The 19,165-nt window shown below is 50.5% G+C and overlaps 9 protein-coding genes across 9 annotated transcripts; 4 read left to right on the top strand and 5 right to left on the bottom strand.

Annotated features, from left to right (window-relative positions):
* Positions 1–164: 164 nt before the first annotated feature.
* G6M90_00g056780 (uncharacterized protein) lies at positions 165–461 on the bottom strand (the record flags this gene model as incomplete). Its single annotated transcript, XM_066130625.1, has 2 exons — positions 165–366; positions 430–461. The coding sequence occupies 2 exons, from the start codon at positions 459–461 to the stop codon at positions 165–167; spliced, it is 234 nt and encodes a 77-aa protein (XP_065986794.1).
* Positions 462–1,709: 1,248 nt separating this feature from the next.
* PTR2_1 (Peptide transporter PTR2) lies at positions 1,710–3,655 on the top strand (the record flags this gene model as incomplete). Its single annotated transcript, XM_014688781.1, has 2 exons — positions 1,710–1,741; positions 1,882–3,655. 2 exons carry the CDS (start codon positions 1,710–1,712, stop codon positions 3,653–3,655), a joined length of 1,806 nt encoding a protein of 601 aa, XP_014544267.1.
* A 2,763-nt stretch (positions 3,656–6,418) lies between these two features.
* Flad1 (FAD synthase) lies at positions 6,419–7,677 on the bottom strand (the record flags this gene model as incomplete). The annotated part of the gene is made up of 3 exons (XM_014688782.2): positions 6,419–6,598; positions 6,663–7,098; positions 7,196–7,677. The coding sequence occupies 3 exons, from the start codon at positions 7,675–7,677 to the stop codon at positions 6,419–6,421; spliced, it is 1,098 nt and encodes a 365-aa protein (XP_014544268.2).
* A 629-nt stretch (positions 7,678–8,306) lies between these two features.
* On the bottom strand, positions 8,307–9,460 carry NDUA19 (NADH-ubiquinone oxidoreductase 19 subunit; the record flags this gene model as incomplete). Its single annotated transcript, XM_066130626.1, has 5 exons — positions 8,307–8,757; positions 8,842–8,933; positions 9,034–9,040; positions 9,097–9,203; positions 9,452–9,460. 5 exons carry the CDS (start codon positions 9,458–9,460, stop codon positions 8,307–8,309), a joined length of 666 nt encoding a protein of 221 aa, XP_065986806.1.
* Positions 9,461–10,214: 754 nt separating this feature from the next.
* On the top strand, positions 10,215–12,003 carry G6M90_00g056820 (uncharacterized protein; the record flags this gene model as incomplete). Its single annotated transcript, XM_066130627.1, has 3 exons — positions 10,215–10,293; positions 10,356–11,660; positions 11,714–12,003. The coding sequence occupies 3 exons, from the start codon at positions 10,215–10,217 to the stop codon at positions 12,001–12,003; spliced, it is 1,674 nt and encodes a 557-aa protein (XP_065986646.1).
* A 747-nt stretch (positions 12,004–12,750) lies between these two features.
* G6M90_00g056830 (uncharacterized protein) lies at positions 12,751–13,485 on the top strand (the record flags this gene model as incomplete). The annotated part of the gene is made up of 1 exon (XM_014688784.1): positions 12,751–13,485. One exon carries the CDS (start codon positions 12,751–12,753, stop codon positions 13,483–13,485), a length of 735 nt encoding a protein of 244 aa, XP_014544270.1.
* Positions 13,486–14,382: 897 nt separating this feature from the next.
* On the bottom strand, positions 14,383–14,837 carry M2A_0 (KP4 killer toxin; the record flags this gene model as incomplete). Its single annotated transcript, XM_066130628.1, has 2 exons — positions 14,383–14,609; positions 14,669–14,837. The coding sequence occupies 2 exons, from the start codon at positions 14,835–14,837 to the stop codon at positions 14,383–14,385; spliced, it is 396 nt and encodes a 131-aa protein (XP_065986633.1).
* Positions 14,838–16,528: 1,691 nt separating this feature from the next.
* Positions 16,529–16,912, bottom strand: G6M90_00g056850 (uncharacterized protein; the record flags this gene model as incomplete). Its single annotated transcript, XM_014688785.1, has 1 exon — positions 16,529–16,912. The coding sequence occupies one exon, from the start codon at positions 16,910–16,912 to the stop codon at positions 16,529–16,531; it is 384 nt and encodes a 127-aa protein (XP_014544271.1).
* A 1,699-nt stretch (positions 16,913–18,611) lies between these two features.
* Positions 18,612–19,127, top strand: M2A_1 (KP4 killer toxin; the record flags this gene model as incomplete). The annotated part of the gene is made up of 2 exons (XM_014688786.1): positions 18,612–18,783; positions 18,895–19,127. The coding sequence occupies 2 exons, from the start codon at positions 18,612–18,614 to the stop codon at positions 19,125–19,127; spliced, it is 405 nt and encodes a 134-aa protein (XP_014544272.1).
* Between the last annotated feature and the right edge of the window lie 38 nt (positions 19,128–19,165).

Genomic DNA, 19,165 nt, shown 5'->3' on the forward strand with positions numbered 1-19,165 from the left:
AATACATTCAAAAATTAGAATTTTCATCGACTTCACACAGCAGAATTTGCCCACCGACTGAGCCGCTTTCATGGCTTCTGGAAAGTGGTGTGGCTTCCCACCCCTGGCCAGCACATTTTCATCCATGCCCCGCGATTTGACTGGAGCTAAGCATCACCATACCCTCACCGTTGCTCACAGGATGTGTTGCAATTGGGCGTCTGCCGCAGGGTGCGAGACAGAAAGCAAAAGATCCTGTGGATGCTGTACGTCTGGCTGCCAGAAATGTCCTGTTTGGTCACCTGGTACTGTTGTCGCGCGGAGGTCAGTTGGCTGCTGTTGAAGGCAAACTTGGGACCATCAGGCGTCCTGGGATTGTCAACGTCTCTGTACGCATTGGCTGTTAGTAAGAGATAATAAGTCACCCGCGGTTGTAATTTTGGAGCATACCCGGCGCCCGTGCTGGTGTCTCCCATTAACATTATTTAATGCTGAGGTATCGTGGACTGCGGTTTGCCGAGATGCCATCTGTGTTTTGTCATTCTGTCACTGCGCCCGAGGGTAAATGGCGTTGGAAATGCCCAGAAAACGCCCAGGCGGCAACCGGCAAAGGCTGCCTGGGGACCTTGCCCCCCCGATCGAGTGACGGACTTGGCAGATGTCGCGCACAGAGCCCTGAGGAGTCGAGGAGTAGAAACTGCATGAATGCTGGTGTTGACACGCCATGGCATGGATGGGTACCCTTTCCGCAGCCACGAAAAATTCCAGCGGCTTGGGCTTTGTTGGACGAGGACACTAAGGTCTTGGCAAAAGCTGTTCCCTCCAGATGACGGACTGCTCTCTCCGCCTGGCTCTCTGATTCGTATTGCGATGGCGATTCGGTCAATTGTTTCGTTCGCTTGTCTCATCGCCGCGTCTGTCGCGCAGCACTTCCACCCCAAGCATTGCGACACGAGATACAATTGGGCAAGCCATGACAGGGCAAAGGTGAGGTGGCCAGCTCCCTGCAATCCCCCGATCTTACAGTCTTCAATCGCCGTCGGTTCGCCTTCCCGCTTGGGCTTGGCCCTGCAGCCACCCGACACCCCCATCAGCATTTCCATTTCCATCGCCTCCATCATCGCGTGGTTACCGACCCACTGCTCAAGCCAACCGGGGTGGGCGAGACGAGGCCCTTAGTGCAGAAGGACGAGATGAGGGCGGATGACGGAACAGCTGAGCTGGTGTTGCTGAAGACGGCGGTCCTACCCAGTCGGCCCTGTTCTGCACTGAGCGCAAGAAACAACAAACGGAGCAGAAAGAACCGTGCTCCACAGATAGGCAGGGCCCGTGATAAAGCGTCTGGTCGGTACGGTGTAGCTTCAGTGAATTTGGGTTATCAACCAAAAACGAGTTTCCCCGGGACCTTTTGCTTCTCCATGGGGTTTGGTGCCGACTCTATCGTCTTGAGTCTGGCTTGCCGATTTGTACTCCGACACGCCCCAGTTGGTCGGGCCTTCCTTCCTACTTGACTTGACTTGACGTTTTGCGTTTTGCCCCCTCCCCCAAAGCTCCCCCGGACAAACGCTTTCCTCGGTCTGGGCCTGGGTCTGGTTAAGATTTCGTTTAAATACGTATCTTTCTTTCTCCTTCCTTCCTAATCTTCTTGATTCTGTGTCTCGCTTTCTCCCCTTCCCACCTCGTGAGACGCTGCGTAAGAACAGGGTGCTATCAAAGAAGCAACACCTACCATGGCACAGAATCACGAGGATATGGCCGCCGAGTAAGTGTTTTTCTTTTCTCCTCTTTTTTGTGTGGTTGCACTGTTGCCCATCGCATCACCACCAAATCAACCCTCTTGCAGCATCTTAATATGGAAAAGAGACTCGCATACTAACCAGATTATTTTCTGCAACCAATTAGGCTCCACGAAGAGTTCAACGAGCGCGTTCCTAACAAAGGCACCGACTTGACTGGCGGTTATATTGAAAAGCCCTCCTTGGATCAGAAGCGCGATCTCGCCGTCGGTGACACCGAGACAGGTCCTACTCCTGATGGCGAAGAACCCAACGAGCATGAGAGGCACACGTTGCGCCGCATCGGCGAAAACCTTCCCGCTTCCGCTTTCATGATCGCCATTGTTGAGTTGACCGAGCGATTCACCTACTACGGTGCTCAGGGTTTATTTCAGAACTACGTCAACAACGCCAAAGATGGTAGTGATGGTCAAAAGGGCCTGGGCATGGGTCACCAGGCTGCATTCGGTCTCAACCTGTTCTTTCAATGGTTCTGTTACGTGACACCTATTCTCGGCGCCATCATCTCCGATCAGTACCTCGGCAAGTACAAGACCATCCTCATTTTCTGCTGCATCTACTGGGTTGGACTCCTCATCCTCTGGACGACATCGCTCCCCGTTGCAATCGAGAATGGCGCTGGCCTCGGTGGTTTTGTCACCGCATTAGTAGTCATTGGTCTTGGTACCGGTGGTATCAAGTCCAATATTGCCCCTCTGATTGCCGATCAGTATCAGCGGCGAACTATGGCTATCAAGACAGAAGCCAACGGAGAGCGCGTGATTATTGACCCTGCCATCACCTACCAGAGAATCTACATGGTCTTCTATTGGTGCATAAATGTTGGCGCCCTCTCGCTAATGGCCACGCCTTTCATGGAGAAGTACGAGGGGTTCTGGACTGCGTTCCTCCTTTGCTTCTGCATGTTCAATGTTGGCATTGCCATTCTTATTTTCCGACGCAAGTCCTACGTCATTCGCCCTCCCCAAGGCCAAATTATCACCGATGCTTTCAAGGCTATTGGTATGATGATCACGACTCGCTCCCTGGACGGAGCCAAGCCTTCATGGCGCGCTGAGCACGGCAAGTCTGGCAAGGTTGCATGGGATGACCATTTCGTTGACGAGCTCAAGCGTGCCCTCAGAGCTTGTAAGGTCTTCGTCTTCTACCCTATTTTCTGGGTTTGCTATGGACAGTTCTCCAGCAACTTCGTTACTCAGGCTAGTCAGATGGAGGTACACGGCATGCCCAATGACTTCATGCAGAACTTCGACCCTCTGTCCATTTTGATCTTTACTCCAATCTTGGAGAAGATTGTTTACCCCGTTTTGCGCAGGCGCGGCATTGAGTTACGTCCCATTACTCGAATTACTATCGGCTTCTGGCTGGCTGCACTTTGCATGGCCTACGCTGCCATTGTGCAAAAGCTGATCTACAGCGCCGGACCCTGCTATGATCATCCCCGCAATTGCCCTGCTGGTTTGAGCGCTGAAAACATAAAGCTGCCAAATCACGTCCACGTCGCTATTCAGACGCCAGCATATGTGTTCATTGGTGTCTCTGAAATCTTCATCTCCGTGACTGGCCTCGAGTATGCTTACACCAAGGCTCCCCCAAGCATGAAGTCTTTCGTCCAGTCCCTCTATCTCTTCACCAATGCTTTTGGTTCCGCCATCTCCGAGGGGTTTGTACCTGTCGCCAAGGACCCCAAGTTCCTTTGGATGTACACCGGTATTGCTGTCGCGGCCGCCGTGACTGGCTGCTTATTCTACCTGTTGTTCCACCATTACGATGCCCAGGAAGAGGCCATGTATGCTCTTGACCGCGACGTGCCTGTCTTGACACTACCTGGTCAGGAACAAACTGAGAAGCCTGGGGACAAGGAGGTTGATCCCAAGTAAGGCTACGAGAAGCCGAATTGCGGAAGATGTACATAGATAAGGAGCCCTGATGAATTTTATGTTTTATCGTCCATGCCAATAATGTGATGCAATGGTGGAAAATATGAATATCCATCATCGTAGTGAAAAGTGCCCCCAACACTCTGTCCTTTGACGGCCTTAGGGGGTTCCCCTCTGATAGCAGTGTAAATATTATCTCCTTTGATGCTGTCGTTATTGGAGGCGTAAAGTGTTGTGTAGTAATACCCGTCACAGGGACTATGGATGAGGAATACCGAGCCTAGAGAAGATTAACTGCCTGTCTTTCGGATCAGAGGTCTTCATGTACTTCGACGTCAAGCAAGTATTGAATGGATTACACAGCGATATGTGCGAGGACCTCTCTTTACGTAAGTAATAGTAAGAAGACTGTCACCTTGCCTTTAACTCTATTCAAAACAAGTCACTCTAAGCTAGTTCTAGTGTTGACAGCGACGAGCCCGGTGAGGCATTTTAGAAAGTACCCGGAACCCCATTCTTCAAGACAGGACTGTCTTGTTGGTGGTCTTTGGGCATGAATATGGTGAGAACTTGACAACAGCATATATCATAGGTGAGTTCCACCTCAAGGCCATCCGTATCCCTTTGAATGTGCGCAGGTCTAATTGATGTATTTAACCTACTTTTTTTATAATACTTAAGGATACTTAAAAATATTTTTTTATTAATAATAATAACTAATATATTTTTATATACTTAAGTATCTTTAAAAATTATAATTTTTAAGTATATATATCTTTTAAATAAGTAATTATTATTAGCTAGAACCCTGGTCCGTTACAAAAATTAGACCTGCGCACATTTAAAGGAATAAATAAGCGGGAGAGAAGAGACTGTCCAGACTCTCGTGCCTCTAAACTGATAAACTCATCATGCTCGCCTGAGGTCCAGAATTGTACTTATCCATACTTCCTCGATGCCATCCAAAGGGCCCTTTAGTTCCGATATAGGCCCGGTCCCAGTAGCATCGTTGATGGCAGCTCATCAGAAAGCCAGGTAGGCACTTTGAGGTGCTGGGGAACGATTTCGGGGCCATCAAATCGAGACTGGGCTCGCCTCGACCCTGCTTTGCTCTTCATGGAGGCCGCGTTTGCATGTACGCGCAGCATTAACGCGGCCCAGGTGTCTCTTTATTTGAATGGACATGTCTCCCGAGGGGCACAGTATACCGAGGAAGGATGTACAGCTTGTTTGAATATTTCATTTGTGCTCCACGGAGGAATTGCTTGGTAGCACTGGGTGAATGGGGAGCTGCGCCCTCATGTGACGCGGTCTATTTAGCACTGTACAAATGCCCGGCCGTGTCATACGTACGCAAGGAAAATACATCCAGGCAAAACATCATGAGCCATCTTGCCCCATCTGTTAAAGATATTCCCCGCAGATGTATCCTCCGCAGCAACTCTGGGAAGATGCTGTGGTCAGGTTTACAACAAAAGCCGGTTTCAACTGGAGAGTTGAAGAGCGGAAGACGGGGAAGAGAAAGGACCGGAGAAGCTTAAACACAGAATTCATCTGCGTCTGCCAGCTGTTTATGATAGCCGAGGCCTCTTCAGTCTCGTTGCGAACGGTGTCTGGCTAGGACCCGGGCTGCTTCTCACTATATGATTGCCGACGCTCCGACATCAAGCCCCAGTCACCAAGCGACGACCTTGTGCTGCCCGGCCAGGAAGCCTCTTTGTTTGATATCAAGTCCAGGTGGAAGGTGGTACGAATGCAGTTTCGACAGACGAAGACCTCCCCTGAGGCCTTGAGAAGCTGAATCAAAATTGCCGAGAGTTCATCCAAGAAACAGAGGCCGAAGCTGTTTTTGAAGTTTTTTTTATGAATAGTAACGAAGAACTCGTTATCGACGATGTCGTTCGCTGTATTTTATTGGTGGTCACGATCACAGATGAATAGGCGGCTGATGGAGAAATGATTGTCGAATCGACGGCTCTCAGCCAGAATCTTGGTACTGAGCCAACCAGACCGCTGATCCTATCTGGCCCTCCTGCTGGCTGTTGAAACTTGACGGTGTCATCACAACGGGCTGCTCCAGCTTCCATGTGACGTATATTGACTGTTGTATGTGCCAGATTGTCCAATGCCAGCCAAATGCATTGCAAATAATTTATCGGGCCGTATTACGGTTTGCCTCTTGCGGCAGTCCATACTGTGGGTTTTATAATTACCGGTTGGCAATTAAGTGGTTACATGCACTGACGGGTAGCTCAATCCAGGGATTCCTGAAGACGGAGGCGTATAAACACCGGCCGCATTCCGAGAAGCTGCAACACTAGAGCATAACAAAATTGTTAGTAGTATCCTTGAAACGTACATACCACTTTTCGGGACTGCCATACGATATGCAACAAGATTTTTCAAGACCAAATCGGTTATAAGTGATTCAAGACTCTGTCTCCATGGCTGGAAGTCTGGGGCCAGGGGGCACAGCTACCATAACAGGATGTGAAGACAATGAGGTTGTTCTGAGAGGTGAACAGAAAGATCTAGAACAGGATCGTATTCAACGCCGTGATGTTCTATGCTCTATGTTATATACACTGAAAGTTTAGTAAGCAAGTCTTGCCAACAACGATCCAAATAGTCTGCGCAAAAACAGCACATAAAGGACTCAGAACTCCTCGGCCGCAATTCAGTTTGCGGTCTGTCTTGTCCGCTTCTACTGGATTCTCCACATTTTGCCATCATGATATCATTATTTGGTCTCCGGTAGATAGTCTACTTGTCGCGGCCTAGCCGCTCTTCGTCATCGCGGACAAGTTCATACGCTGGTCGAAACTTGGTCCCTTCGGAGCCAACGGCAAGAGCGGGGTTAGGGCGGGTGTTTTTGACGCCGCCAAGGGATGAGTAGCCCTGTTGATAGAGGCTGCAGAAGGGAATATCAAGGCGGAGGATAAACTAATGGCGACAGGTCAGGCTTGTGTCTTTTTGGAGATTGTTGTCGTCACGGGGGATCACTCACGGTCCAAATATCTGTGTAGTGCCAGTCCAAAACAGGGTTCACTCTCATAAACTGCGGCCAGCCCTTATCCGTGGGGCTGAATCCAGTGAGAAACTCGCAGAATGGATCGGTGCGCCGTGTGCCCATGAAAATCGCCTTGACGGCGGGCTTGTCGGCTTGGTACGCCTCCAAGGCTTGCCGCATTGGCAGCGCATAGCGAGTCAAATCCAGATGGTATTCCTTTGTGGTACTTGAAACAAATTCCTCGACTTCGGGGAAGGGATCGGGCGGCGCAATGTAGACAGCTTGGATGGTCGGCGGCGGGTTCTTGGAAACGGGGGCGTCGCCGTTGGTTGTGATTGAGGGATCGTACAGGGCCGGCAGGCAGGCCAAGATGAGGACGAGCAAGACGAGACAGTCTTTGCCTCCATTGTATGAGAGAGACAGTTCGTCGGGCCTGGCGGTGATGGCGTGGTTAGCTTCCTCGGTAACTTGGAGAGGGGGATGGCTGCAAAGTCGCGAGAGCGCTGGAGTGTCCAAATGCGCCTACTCACTGATACCGGCGCAAGGCCTCTTCGACAATCTTGATTGAAGCCCTCGCCTGCTTCTGCGTGTTCTTCAGTGCGACATCGTTATCGGCGGGCTGCTGTTCCAGGAACGCCATCACTTTCCGCCGCAACGTGTAGCAAATCTCGGGGAGTGCGCGGGGCACTGCCGAGGCTGCGGCGGGAGCGACGATGTAGCCGTTTTGCGTCATGTGCTGCAGTGACGGGGGGCCCTCAAGAGATTGGCTGTCGAGTACCATGACATGAAGCAAAGCGAAGCTGTGGTATCTGGAATTGGCGGTTGTGAGGCAGGCAAAGGGGGCAAGAACAGCGGCAAAATGGTTGCTCGGGATGTCCAAGCCAAAGCTGCATCCTTTCGATGTCAGCGCTTTGCGGAGCCGCCTGGCGGGGAGAAAGTCGTCGAAGCGCGGACATGACACATGCATGGAGGAAGAGCGGAGGGGGCTGGACATGACAGTGGACGACGACATGACAGTGGATCTGACGCCACGCAGGACCTGACGCTGACGGTGCTTGATGACGGTGCGTGCATGTACAGAAAAACTGGGCCCTCGGCACTAACATTGAAGGTCAAGGCCCAAAAGCCCGCAAGGACGGCCCTCGGGTTTCTCCGTGTTTCGCTCTGCGGCATCGGACAAATCGAGGTACCCAAGGCCCGTTTCAATTTTGGGCAGGTGCTGATGATGCTGGGCCGACCACCAACGTTAAAGACACTGGTCGTCTAACGTGGTAATCACAGACGCGCATTCCTCACCTAGGGTCCTGCAAGCGGCCATCATGCATTCGCCATGCCGAGCGCAAGCTCAAGCTCATGCCTGTTACACGCTAGAGGCTCCTCTGCATGTGGCCGCATTTCCTTCTAGAAGCTTGGAGGAACTCAACATGCCTGCTGCACCCTCTTGGTCTATCAGTCGATGTGATATCATATCCGACGGTCTGCCTGGTCTCGCTAGGCCTTGACAACCTTGGAAGTCAAATAACATTCTGTACAGCATTGAAAGTCTGACACTACTAGGCGCTACTACATCAACAGACCTCTCCCGCCATCACCGGTCTCACAGCGCCGCGCAATCTACGTCCAGGTGCCGAATCGCGCCCTCTATCGCCGATACCACATTCTCGTAATCTTGGTGCGGCGCATTTTTGCTTGCAGCTGAAATATGGCGTACATCAACGCCTCTGCCGTCGGTGGACAGCCAGGCACATACACATCAACGGGGATGATGCGGTCCACGCCTCGTACAACAGAGTAGCTGTAGTGATAGTATCCTCCTCCGTTCGCGCAGCTGCCCATACTGATAACCCATTTAGGATCAGGCATTTGATCATAGCACTGCCTTACCGCCGGCGCCATCTTGTTCGTAACAGTGCCCGCCACAATCATTACATCGGCTTGGCGAGGAGAGGCGCGGAAGATGATGCCAAGTCGGTCTTGGTCGTAGCGAGGCATCGATACGTGCATCATTTCGACACCACAGCAGGCAAGACCGAATGTAAGAGGCCATAGAGAGCCCTGGCGAGCCCAATTTACCAGGGAGTCTAATGTTGTTCTGGTAGGTGTGAGCAGAGGTTCGGTGCCTGATGTAAATGACGTGCCATTTGCAGTCAAGTTCGGTTGCTTCCGGGAGCCTTACAAGACATGTTCGACGGCAGTTGACGATTCTTCCTTTTCTACCAACGATGATGGTTTTAGGTCTTGCTGAAGATCAAGTTTTGGCGCAGCGCTCTTGAGAACTCGAGGGTTGTGTAATCCCCGAGTAGACATTAGCGAAGCAATTGGCCTTGCTAAGCCTTTAGGTACGGCCAATCGTCCAGCATTAACATACATTAACACTCAGCCTCGGTCAGCTCTGCCTTAGTTCCATGCCGATATAGTTGGGCAAGCATACCTGGCAGTCTTGCGGCGAGAGGCATCGTGGGAACCGAGAGCTTCATCCTGTTCTGTTTCGTCCTCTCTCTCGTCTTGTTGGTCGATGGGGAAAATGTCACTAATCTCCTGGAGATTTTCAAGAGTAAATCTAATTCCATGCCATGTTAGAAGCCGCCCCGGTGTTCAGTAACGCTTGACTTACACAAGCTGTGCGGCTCAGATGTCCACACAGTCACTCCCAATCTCCTAGGCGTTATTCACCCGTAATTAGGGAATCTTTTCTATAGATATCTGCAAAGATTCGACTTCTGGAAAATAACGAGTATTTGATCTGCATGGCGCCCTCGCTCTATATCCTCAGGTTTCAAGCTTACCTTTGACATGGTCATTTGTCGTCCATTTAGGGCATAGCGCCATGTGAGCCTCGTCCTCCAGGTGAAAACCCACCTCGCCCACACGCAAACATCGCCAAGTGCTCATCGGCGAAAACCCACCTGCCATCCAAATCCATCAGAGCCAAGCCCCGTGTACTGCAACAGGAGCCCATACGTCAGCCATTCGATTATCTCCACGACAAACGTCAGGTGTGTCTGGTCTGTTGCCGGGTATGGAGCTGGTCAATGATCAAGCGGCTGGGGCTCCAACCCTGAAGGCGTATGTTTGCGAGACTTGCGGGAAGAGATATCAGAGGAACACTCATCTTCGACGACATGAAGCAACCCGTGAGTACTTGTTGTTGATGTCAAATATTTTACTTGGTTTCTTCCCAGTCCCAATTTCCGTTCTGTAGGGAGCAGCTTTCCTTCCTTTTAAATCTCTCCCCCCCTCCCAGGATTCTATTGGCGATAGCCATCCTTTCCCATTCCATCACTCCATGCTGAGCTCAACATCAACAGCACAATACCAACAATGCTCAGCCAATTACCTGTCACAGCCGCAATCGCACTGTTGGCACATGAGCTAAACCCTTCCACAGACGTAAACACTTTTCGTTTCAAATGTCAATATTGCAGCAAAGGCTTTATTAGAGGGTAGGCGATGCCTCTCATCTTCCCTTTCGAATCTATTCATGCGGCATCCACTAACATCTTCACAGCGACGTGTGCCGCAAACACACCTTGAGCTGCGCCAGAAAAGATGAAGAAAAGAGTTTACCCGAATTCCGCCGTGGCCAAAAACCGCGTGCTTGCGAATCGTGTTACCAAAGTAAAGTTTTGTGCGACAAGGCGACACCTTGCTCGCGCTGTGTTTCTCGCGGATTGACTTGTCGTTTTCGAGACGTCTTCGACTCGGGTTGCTCTGAACAAGATGCAGCTTACTTCAAGTCTGAGTCCGCAGGCCAAGCTCATACCAGGGTTCCAGTCTCCAACTCTGTGTTTTTGAAGGGTGTTGTCAACCCTGATACTGAGTCGATGCTGGAATACTTTGCTAATGACGAAGCTGTCAATGACAAGGTACCAGACCTTGACTATCTGCCCAATTTGCCTGACTTTTCTCTGCCCATGATGACCATGGATGGCGGAAACTTTGCTCCTTGGAGTTTCGTGTCTTTTCTGGATGATGAATTCAGCGATTTCAGTACTTCCGACGAAACCTCGACGTCCTCTGAACTAAGCGCAGCGGTGCCAGCGTTTACCCTGGAAGGTCTAGAGAGATTACGGCATGTCTCAGATGAGATTATTCGCGAGTTAGGCAAAAGTCACAAATTTCTCGAGGAATACGATCCAACATATACCGAAATGTACCACGAAGATCTAGCGCACTCTATCTTTTCGTCAGATAATCTTGCTCGATTTATATCTGTTTTCTTTCGCCTAAGTCACATACATTTTCCTCTCATACATATTCCATCATTTGGTCATGAAGATACACCGGCAGTCTTGGTTTTAGCAGTCGCGCTAGGTGGTACACTCCGCTCCGCACCACGGGACGATACATTATCGTCACGATGCTTCTTAACTGTTGCAGAGGACTACGTCTTTCGGCATATGCAAGGGCTTTTGGTCACTGAGGCTTTCTCAAAACCGAGCAAGAAAATGCTGTATGCACTACAGGCTGCGATAATCGTCCACAATGTTCAATTTATGAGAAACGATGCACAAACGCGACGAAGAAATTTGTCAGTCAGGCTTCCTGCTTTGGTGTCGGCGGTGCGGCAGTTGGGGTTAAATCAGTACAAGCATTCTGGGACGTTGATTTGGGAGAAATTCCTGTATGAAGAGTTGTGCATCCGGTATGGTACATTTACCCTCTGTATCAACAAGAAGGCACTAACGGACTCGAATAGAATTGGTTTTTGGACCGCAATATCTGATTGGCATCAAAGTGGTATGTTTCATGCACCGCCGCAGACGTCCATCAAAGAAGTCGATTGCGACATGCCGTGTCCATTAGAACTGTGGGATGCCACCAACTCCGAGCAATTCGAAGCGAAATTAAAGGAGTTAAAGTACCAGCCTTCACCAATGTGCTTCTCCTCAATATGTAAATTTATCGAACTATTAATGAAGGACAATTGGGATGAGGCCCAACCTATTCCAGTCACCAGCCTCAAACTATCCCACCTCCGAGCAGCTACCATGGGTAAGACTTCCAATCATCCCTGCGACAACAAAGCGGACATTAAACATGCATAGCATTGAGTTCCATGGCTGTCTCGGCTCATTTGAATGGCACCATGCCTGCAACAGCCCCCGCTCTGCTCCGTGCCATAGATCGATGGCACGACCTTTGGGATGCCGTCACCTCCAAACTGGACTCCGCCTCTCTGCAACGTAGCGGCATGGCCAGGCACAGCAACGATATTAGTGCTCTTATCAGGAAAGTGGTTGAAGTGGCCATTTCTGATACCGAACAACCGGCGTTTTTGAAGAACGTTGGTCATGAGTCTCTGAGAGAATTATACGACTTTATACTGAACCATTAGCAAATTATGATACCCACTGTACGATATATTTAGGCAGTCCTCGGCTATTTAATATCCACTACTTTATTTCAAATCGGAGATCAGTGGTCTTGGTGCTGATATTGCCCTTTCCTGACCTATAAAACAAGCTGTGGCTTGCCGCATCGTATTCAGGTCGGCACAGCATGCAAGTCCATCAGCTGATCGTCCTAGGTACCCTTGGTACGGAAGAATATTCGGGTACTTACCTTTCAATTGTTCAACACCGGTGTCTTTGGATCACGAAGCCGCGTCGTGGGACGATTTCCACTAAACAGACCTTGTTCTCGATATCGGGTGGAAGCTCACAACACCTCACGTAGATATTTTCTACTACTCCGTACATAAAACAGCTTTAAAAAGCTGACTGAGACACTCTTTCTAGCGACAGTGGAGAATCCGTGGCTGACGGATGCACGATACATGGCGCTTTCTACATGCTCCCCGATACTTTGGACAGGCTGGGTGACTTCAAGCTCGGCTGCCAAGCATATGCAAGTTTCTCATGATTGAGAAGGAGGAAGGTCTTGCATGACCCACTTCATTGCCGTTGAGAGACCGTCGTGAGACCGTCATGTTGGGCATATCTGCATGTCGACAACGAGAAGTCAGGCTCCGGGCTTCCGACTCATATTTCATATATTATCATCACTTCTTGAAATTTGAAGTTACAGGTGTTCCAGAGCTGTGAAGTAGGAAAAAACTGTACTCAGTAACCTACATACAAAGATGACTAGCGATATTAATTCGCGCCGGTCTTCGACAAGCGACGCCACTCTACCACCCAAACTCAACAATGAATCCGAGTCTGACCATGATCTCCCCTCACCAAAGAACCTAGTCAAGAGCCCCTATGGTGTCGACCGAGAGCAACTGGAGGAGTTTTTCAGAGGGCTACGCACCAAAGGCGTGCAGGCCAAGACCCAGATTATCGACCCTGATGAAAGAGATCCAGCTCCCAACCCAGGCCATGTTGACGCGCAGGATGCAGCCCGCAAGCCTACCAATAAAACCGCCAAACACTTTTCAGACCAAGTACTCAACATGGCAGAAGTCACCCAGCTGGACCTGCCGCGGACGTGCAAGGTTGGACAGGGCGAAACAAAAACCGGCGATGCGCGCCGTGCAGAAATTGAGCCTCCCGACGTCACCTGCCGCAACAGACTGGCCATCTACATGGATATCGAGTTTGCAGATCAAGTGCTGAAGTTGGAGGAAGAATATCTACTCAAGCAGGCCGAACACATCAGCAAATGGGAAGAGGCAATGCAAGTTGCGCTTGGCAGGGTAACTGAGCTGGGCAGGTCGAGGGCGATCGACGTCCGAGACAAGCTGCTGGCCTTTGAGGTCAAAAAGGACGGGGGTTTGCAGTTCAAGCAATTGTTGGAGGAAGTCTGCAGAGTCAGAGAGCGGTTCCAACCGGTGAGCCCGATCTTGAACAAACTTACAAGGCCATCAGATTGATCGCCAGAGGTTTTGGCATGGGAGGGCGCACAGGTCGGGAGCCATGGGCTAGGCCCTGCTTTATAAGTATACAGATTGTATTGACCTTTTGGAGCTGATGTTCACAGGGTGATATTAGCTGCTTCTGATGGTGATTTTTTGGTTAAATGAGCATGTTGGAAGTGTACTTGTTACATTGTTATTGCTATTTAATGAATCCCCAGAACCATTTGTATTTAAATTGCTCTTTGTTTGCGGTCCCATTTAGCGAGAATAATTTATCCCAGCACAATGGCTTACACGCCACGTTCGCATCGTCGGGCGAGAAGAAGGAGACTCTGCAGAGCATTCCCTTGGGTTTGGATGAGAAAGACGCCCTTGGTCTCACAGCTCTACATATAATTGAGTACAACTAGCAGTGGATGACGAGTCATTTCATTCACCGTGGCGCGGATTGCACTACTCACGGCCTTCATGTCCGTCGTACTCCATTACGCTGCGGCACTGGGTGACGATACGGAGCTGAGGGGATGCGGAAGACATATCTGAGGTATCTCTTTTCTACGAGGCGGCCCGCGGTCTTAGGTGTTGTATTTATTGTACGTGTCCCGAATCCAGCGCAGACCATGGTGCTAGGCTGACCATCTTGTTATCAAGACGATATATAATCATCCTGAGCCAAATTATTTCGAAATTGATGACTCTTCTTTCCTTTTTCAGACACGATACGAGAATCCCCAGAGAACATCGGACTACATCTCCACTACATGTTTTCGTCACATCAAGCCGCCGTCTAAGCACGGCTTCTGAATCCAACAAGGTACATGGAGAAAATCATAGCGTGCATCATTCAAGCCATTCCAACCCTTTTATTTACACTATTCAACTCGTGGCATTTACACAAACCCCACGCCTCCCTCAGCAGTGGCAGTCCCCCTCGCAGCACGGCTTGCCGACATAGTTGACAGTAAGCTCCCCCTTGCTAACATCGTTTCCGGGCTGGGTAGGAATAGAGCCGCACTGTCGGCACTTGTGGTCTATCAGGCCCTGGACCTGGTTATACGCGTCCTTGGCAGAGCCAGAAGCGCCGTTCTGGTAGAAGGCGCAAACGCTGCCCTGGGAGCCGTGGGAGCAGGCGATTTGTTCTATCGTCTGGTGTTAGTCAAATCTGCGAGGGTTTTGCACTCGTCATGGGGAGACTTGCGTCCTTGGTTGAAATGGCGGTCGCCGCCGCCGCCGGCAATCAAGTTGCCGATCTGGTCGTGAACGACTTGCAAGGAGGCGTCGTTGAAGGAGCAGACTCCGGAGCCGCGGCAGTTGATGCCGAGAGCCGCGGCGCTGGAGACGAAGAAAAGGATGGAAGAGAAGTGCATATTGATGAGTTTCTGGGGTGTATTAAGGATGAGGATGAGTTGGAAATTTGCAAGTGTTGGGGACGTTTTTGCAGGAATTACAAGGCGGCAATGGGCAGGCTTTTATGTTTATTCTTCTGTGAGTCGTTTAATAGTCTGTATAACTAACAGTGTTTCTCGTGCCAACTATGTTGAGGAATCAGCTAGGAGGCGGGACGGCAACTACGACAACTTGAGCCCAGCAAGCGTCGGCATGGAAAGGATACTCGATAACAGGACGAAGTCATGTACCAGTACTTGGGGCCGCGATGTCTACATGGTACACCAACATCCACGCGGTTTGCCGTTTCTGCGACCGTCACAGCTGACGCGACTATCTCTATGGTCAGGATGCGTGGGCAACTTCCGATTAACAAACCGCTTACGAGTTTCCTAATAGAGAAATGGACTCAATCAGGTAAGTATCTGTGTCCATTATTCGGGTTCCTCCACAGCCATGTCCCCGATTCAGAGACAAGACAAGTTGACTCCCAGCTCCACATTGGGTTGTTCTTATTTCCCACCAATAGTTTCGGTAGATCATCGTCATAGATCGGAAGGCTTCTCCCACCAACTACAAGCTAGTCGTTGAGCTACGCTCCTTGTCCAAGTTGAGCTGTCCTCAACGACATTGTACAGCGGCCCCGGAAAGAAAAGGGCCTATGTGGCGTCGGCTTGGCCGCGTAGCACTTATACAGGGTTCCTTCCTTCGACATCGGACCATCGGTGAGACTTGTTTGTGGTGCCGAGTAGTACTCCATATGTAAGTACTATTTCATGGTGGTGATTGCCGAGTGAGTGACAGTGGCTCGTCTCTGCCGCGGCTGGATGTGCGGTGGCGGCCGGCAGTCATTGTTGAAATGCAGGGAATACCCAGGAACCAACCCCATGCAAAGAGACAACGGGCAACGAGGCGCTCGAGCTTGGGGCGATGATGACCCTTGGGAGAGCTGCATGGGCCGCGCTATACTAGTGCTTACGGAGGATTCGATCGGTGAAGCGTTGTAGATCTGTAGATACTATCAAGTTTCGGTGCTATTTTTCCCTGGTTTGCCTTTGGTGGCATCTCAATTGACAGCCGAGGCATAGAAGTGACCGGCGTGAAATCTCGGAATAGCTTCCTTTCTCAGGGGGTCATAGGTCAAGGACTCGGGCAGGCCAATACTGCATGTGCTTACCGGAAGACGCAGTGTTTTTTTCCGTGACAGGGGCAACCTTGATGTCTGTCAGCACTTGTCCGTGGACCATTGTCTCTGGTCATTTCGAGGATATGGTCAATATGTGCGTCGGCTCCATTCAACATGTCGGGATACTACTTGCCTCGCGGAAATAGTTCCCAATATTCCACTAATAAACGTGTCGATGAGGCAGCACTCGGCCGTATCATTGACGTGACTGGCCTACTCTTTTCGAACATGAAGTGAGAAAAGTACAGTTTTGAATGGCGCGGCGTCGAGAATTACAGTTTAGGCATTTCACAACACTCTGTTTCACAGAATAATGTCCCATGTGATGGACACTTTGATAGCACGCGCATCGTGAAAACTGTTCAGAGTAATTGTTCCATTGTATAGCACAAAGTCCTTTTCCCGGTTCGCATCCCGTCAAACTGCACAAGCAACCCGTACATTGTCCCAACACTACTCAAATTCATCATGACATGTCCTACACTTCTAGCAGGCGCCCTGGCAGTGAGGATCTCCAACAACATTAACAGTGAGCTCTCCATTCTTCACATCATTCCCAGGCTGCGTCGGCACAGAGCCGCACTTCTTGCACCCGTGGTCAAGCAAGGCCTGGAGAAAGCCCGACGTCTGCGCAGCCGTGCCGGTGGCGCCATTTTGATAGAAGGCGCAGATGGAGCCGGTGCAAGCAATCTGCTGGCCAGTGTTGTATCTGCGATCACGAGGCTGGATGCCGTCCACGATGGCCTTGAGGTTGATGAGGTTTCCGGCCGCGCCGTCCGATGGGCAGAGGCCGGAGCCACGGCAGTTGATGCCCAGGGCCGAGGTGGAAGCTGCGAGGGCAGCAACAGAGGTGATGATTGACAACTTCATTATGTGTAGGATTATATGTTTGGGGGTTGAGATGGTGGTGGTGATGTACAACGGGGACGGGGGATGGCGGCGGACTAAATAGCATCGATGAATATCAATGGGAGATTCTGCTAGCGAGGAACAACAGGCTTCAGGGCAAATTCCGTAGTACAAGAGTACGGGTCGGGGATGGCAAGCCTGGTCCTGTACAAGTTGCCCAAGATAAACACCGGTTATGGCGTGCCAGCTCCAAGCCTCAAGGTAATCGCTTGCCCATAAGTCGATAACTCGATTATTATCGCGGTACTCTGTACCCTGGTTGCCTCTACTGTCTACCGGCCAGCGTTGAACCTGCATTAGCCCGCATATGGTTTGTTTCGAGAGACGTCACCAACATCGTCACCGTACATGACAACGTAGCGAACAAAGGCAACGCTATGGAAAGCTACATCTCAACTCCACTGCTGCTCCCAAGGTACGACTTGCCGCATTGGTATAGGTGGAGTAATTCTCGCCGTATGAATGAGATACGTGAGCCCGGCGACGGGCCGGTACGACCCAAGCACGCACACATATGTGCCCATCTATGATAACTCCCGTCGAAGATTTCCACGTCGTCCTTCTCTTCTGGGGGAAAACAGCATTCTCTCACCGCCTCTGGTTCCAAAAGCATAGTAGCCATGTCTCACATTCATCAGCGATACGTATTTCCAGGCCTCTACGGAGTAAATGCTGACCACAAGCAGTCAGCCACGGGGGGAGAAGTCTCAGCCGTCCAAGGCACTCATAGGTTATGCCTCGCCATGATCTATTGCCGGAAAAATTAAGGCGCCTAAAGTGATCGACACGGGTCTTCCAGCACGTCAGTCCTCTTTTACCCATGCTCTATGTCAGACGCGGGCTTGGCTGGCGGATAGGCCGTCTTTTATCGGGCAACGGCACGGATAGATGGCACCTTGTTGGTGCCTGCCGCCTCGTTGAACTGACGAGGAGACTATGATAGTGTATGAATCTAACTTGGTCTCGGTTCTTTCGAAAGCCCGGACTGGCCGAAGATTTCCTGTGCATGTAGAGGAGCTAGTCCAACGTCGCATTGACAACTTATGCTCCAACCGAAACACCATTCCCCCCACAAAGTTGGACAAAAGAGCGTAAGCGCTGACTATGGGGAATTTCGGTCCGTCAAGAAGTTAGATGGAACTCGCTACCTTGAATGTGCGTCCAGTGTCGACTCACGACGATCTGCCGCTCGGCATCTGAACCCAGCTGGGCTGATGATGTGGACCTCTTCTTAGCAGTGACATCAGTGTGTCTTTGTTCAGTGTAGCTTTCCGTATCGATGTGATCTGGCGAATGAGAAGGGGGACAGAACACATGAGACTTTTAGTACAAGGATTCGAAACCATGTTGTCGCGTGGTTGGGCTTAATGAGGAGGTACTTTGACACAATTGGGACTTTGTACCAGTTACCTAAGTTGATGGAATAATCAGCGATACTCGTGCAGAAGTAGGTGGACATGTCATCCGACCGCGGTAAGGGATTTTTTTGGGTTTCTCTGTTGAGCAGTTTAGTCTGCGGCCTACTTCTTCTCTGTTATCCGAGAGAAGGTGCTTCTGCTCTGTAGCATCTTATATAACAGTCTGTCCCTGTTCCCAAGAGCTGTGTCCATCAACTATCCCTCCTTTAACATATAATACTATTCTTGTATCAGTCGTCATCATGGTATCTCTCAGCATCGTCGCCACATTTGTTGCCAGTGCCGCGGCTCTCGGCATCAACTGCCGCGGCTCGGGTGGTTGCACATTCAACGATGCCAAGCTGAGTGATGTCTTGACACAAGTCAAACAGATTCAGGCTCAAGGCAACGGTAATCATCATTACAACATGGGAGGTAAGTTGCCGCCTCGAGGCTGAAGTTGAGAGCCCCTATCCATGATCATGATGGGACTACTACGTTCCTTTGCGAGACATCATATACACAGAGTTGCTAATGAAAACGCAGTCCAACTTGCCTGTGCTCAGGGCCAGTACTCGTCTATCTGTGCCTTCTACCAAAACGGTGCGAGCGGCACGGCGAATGATGCCGCTGGTCAGCTGCAGGGACTTGTCGACCATAAGTGCTCACAGTGTGGTTCTATTCCCACCCAGCCGGGGAATGATGTTAGTAAGGGCGAGCTCACGGTGAACATTGTGAGCGCCCCTTGCTGTAAAGGCAACTGTGCTTGTCCCATTTAAGTTGTGGATGGGGGTGTAGATAGATTTGTACGAAAGCT

The sequence above is a fragment of the Metarhizium brunneum genome, chromosome 3 (genome assembly GCF_013426205.1).
Source record: "Metarhizium brunneum chromosome 3, complete sequence".
Classification (NCBI taxonomy): Eukaryota; Fungi; Ascomycota; class Sordariomycetes; order Hypocreales; family Clavicipitaceae; genus Metarhizium; species Metarhizium brunneum.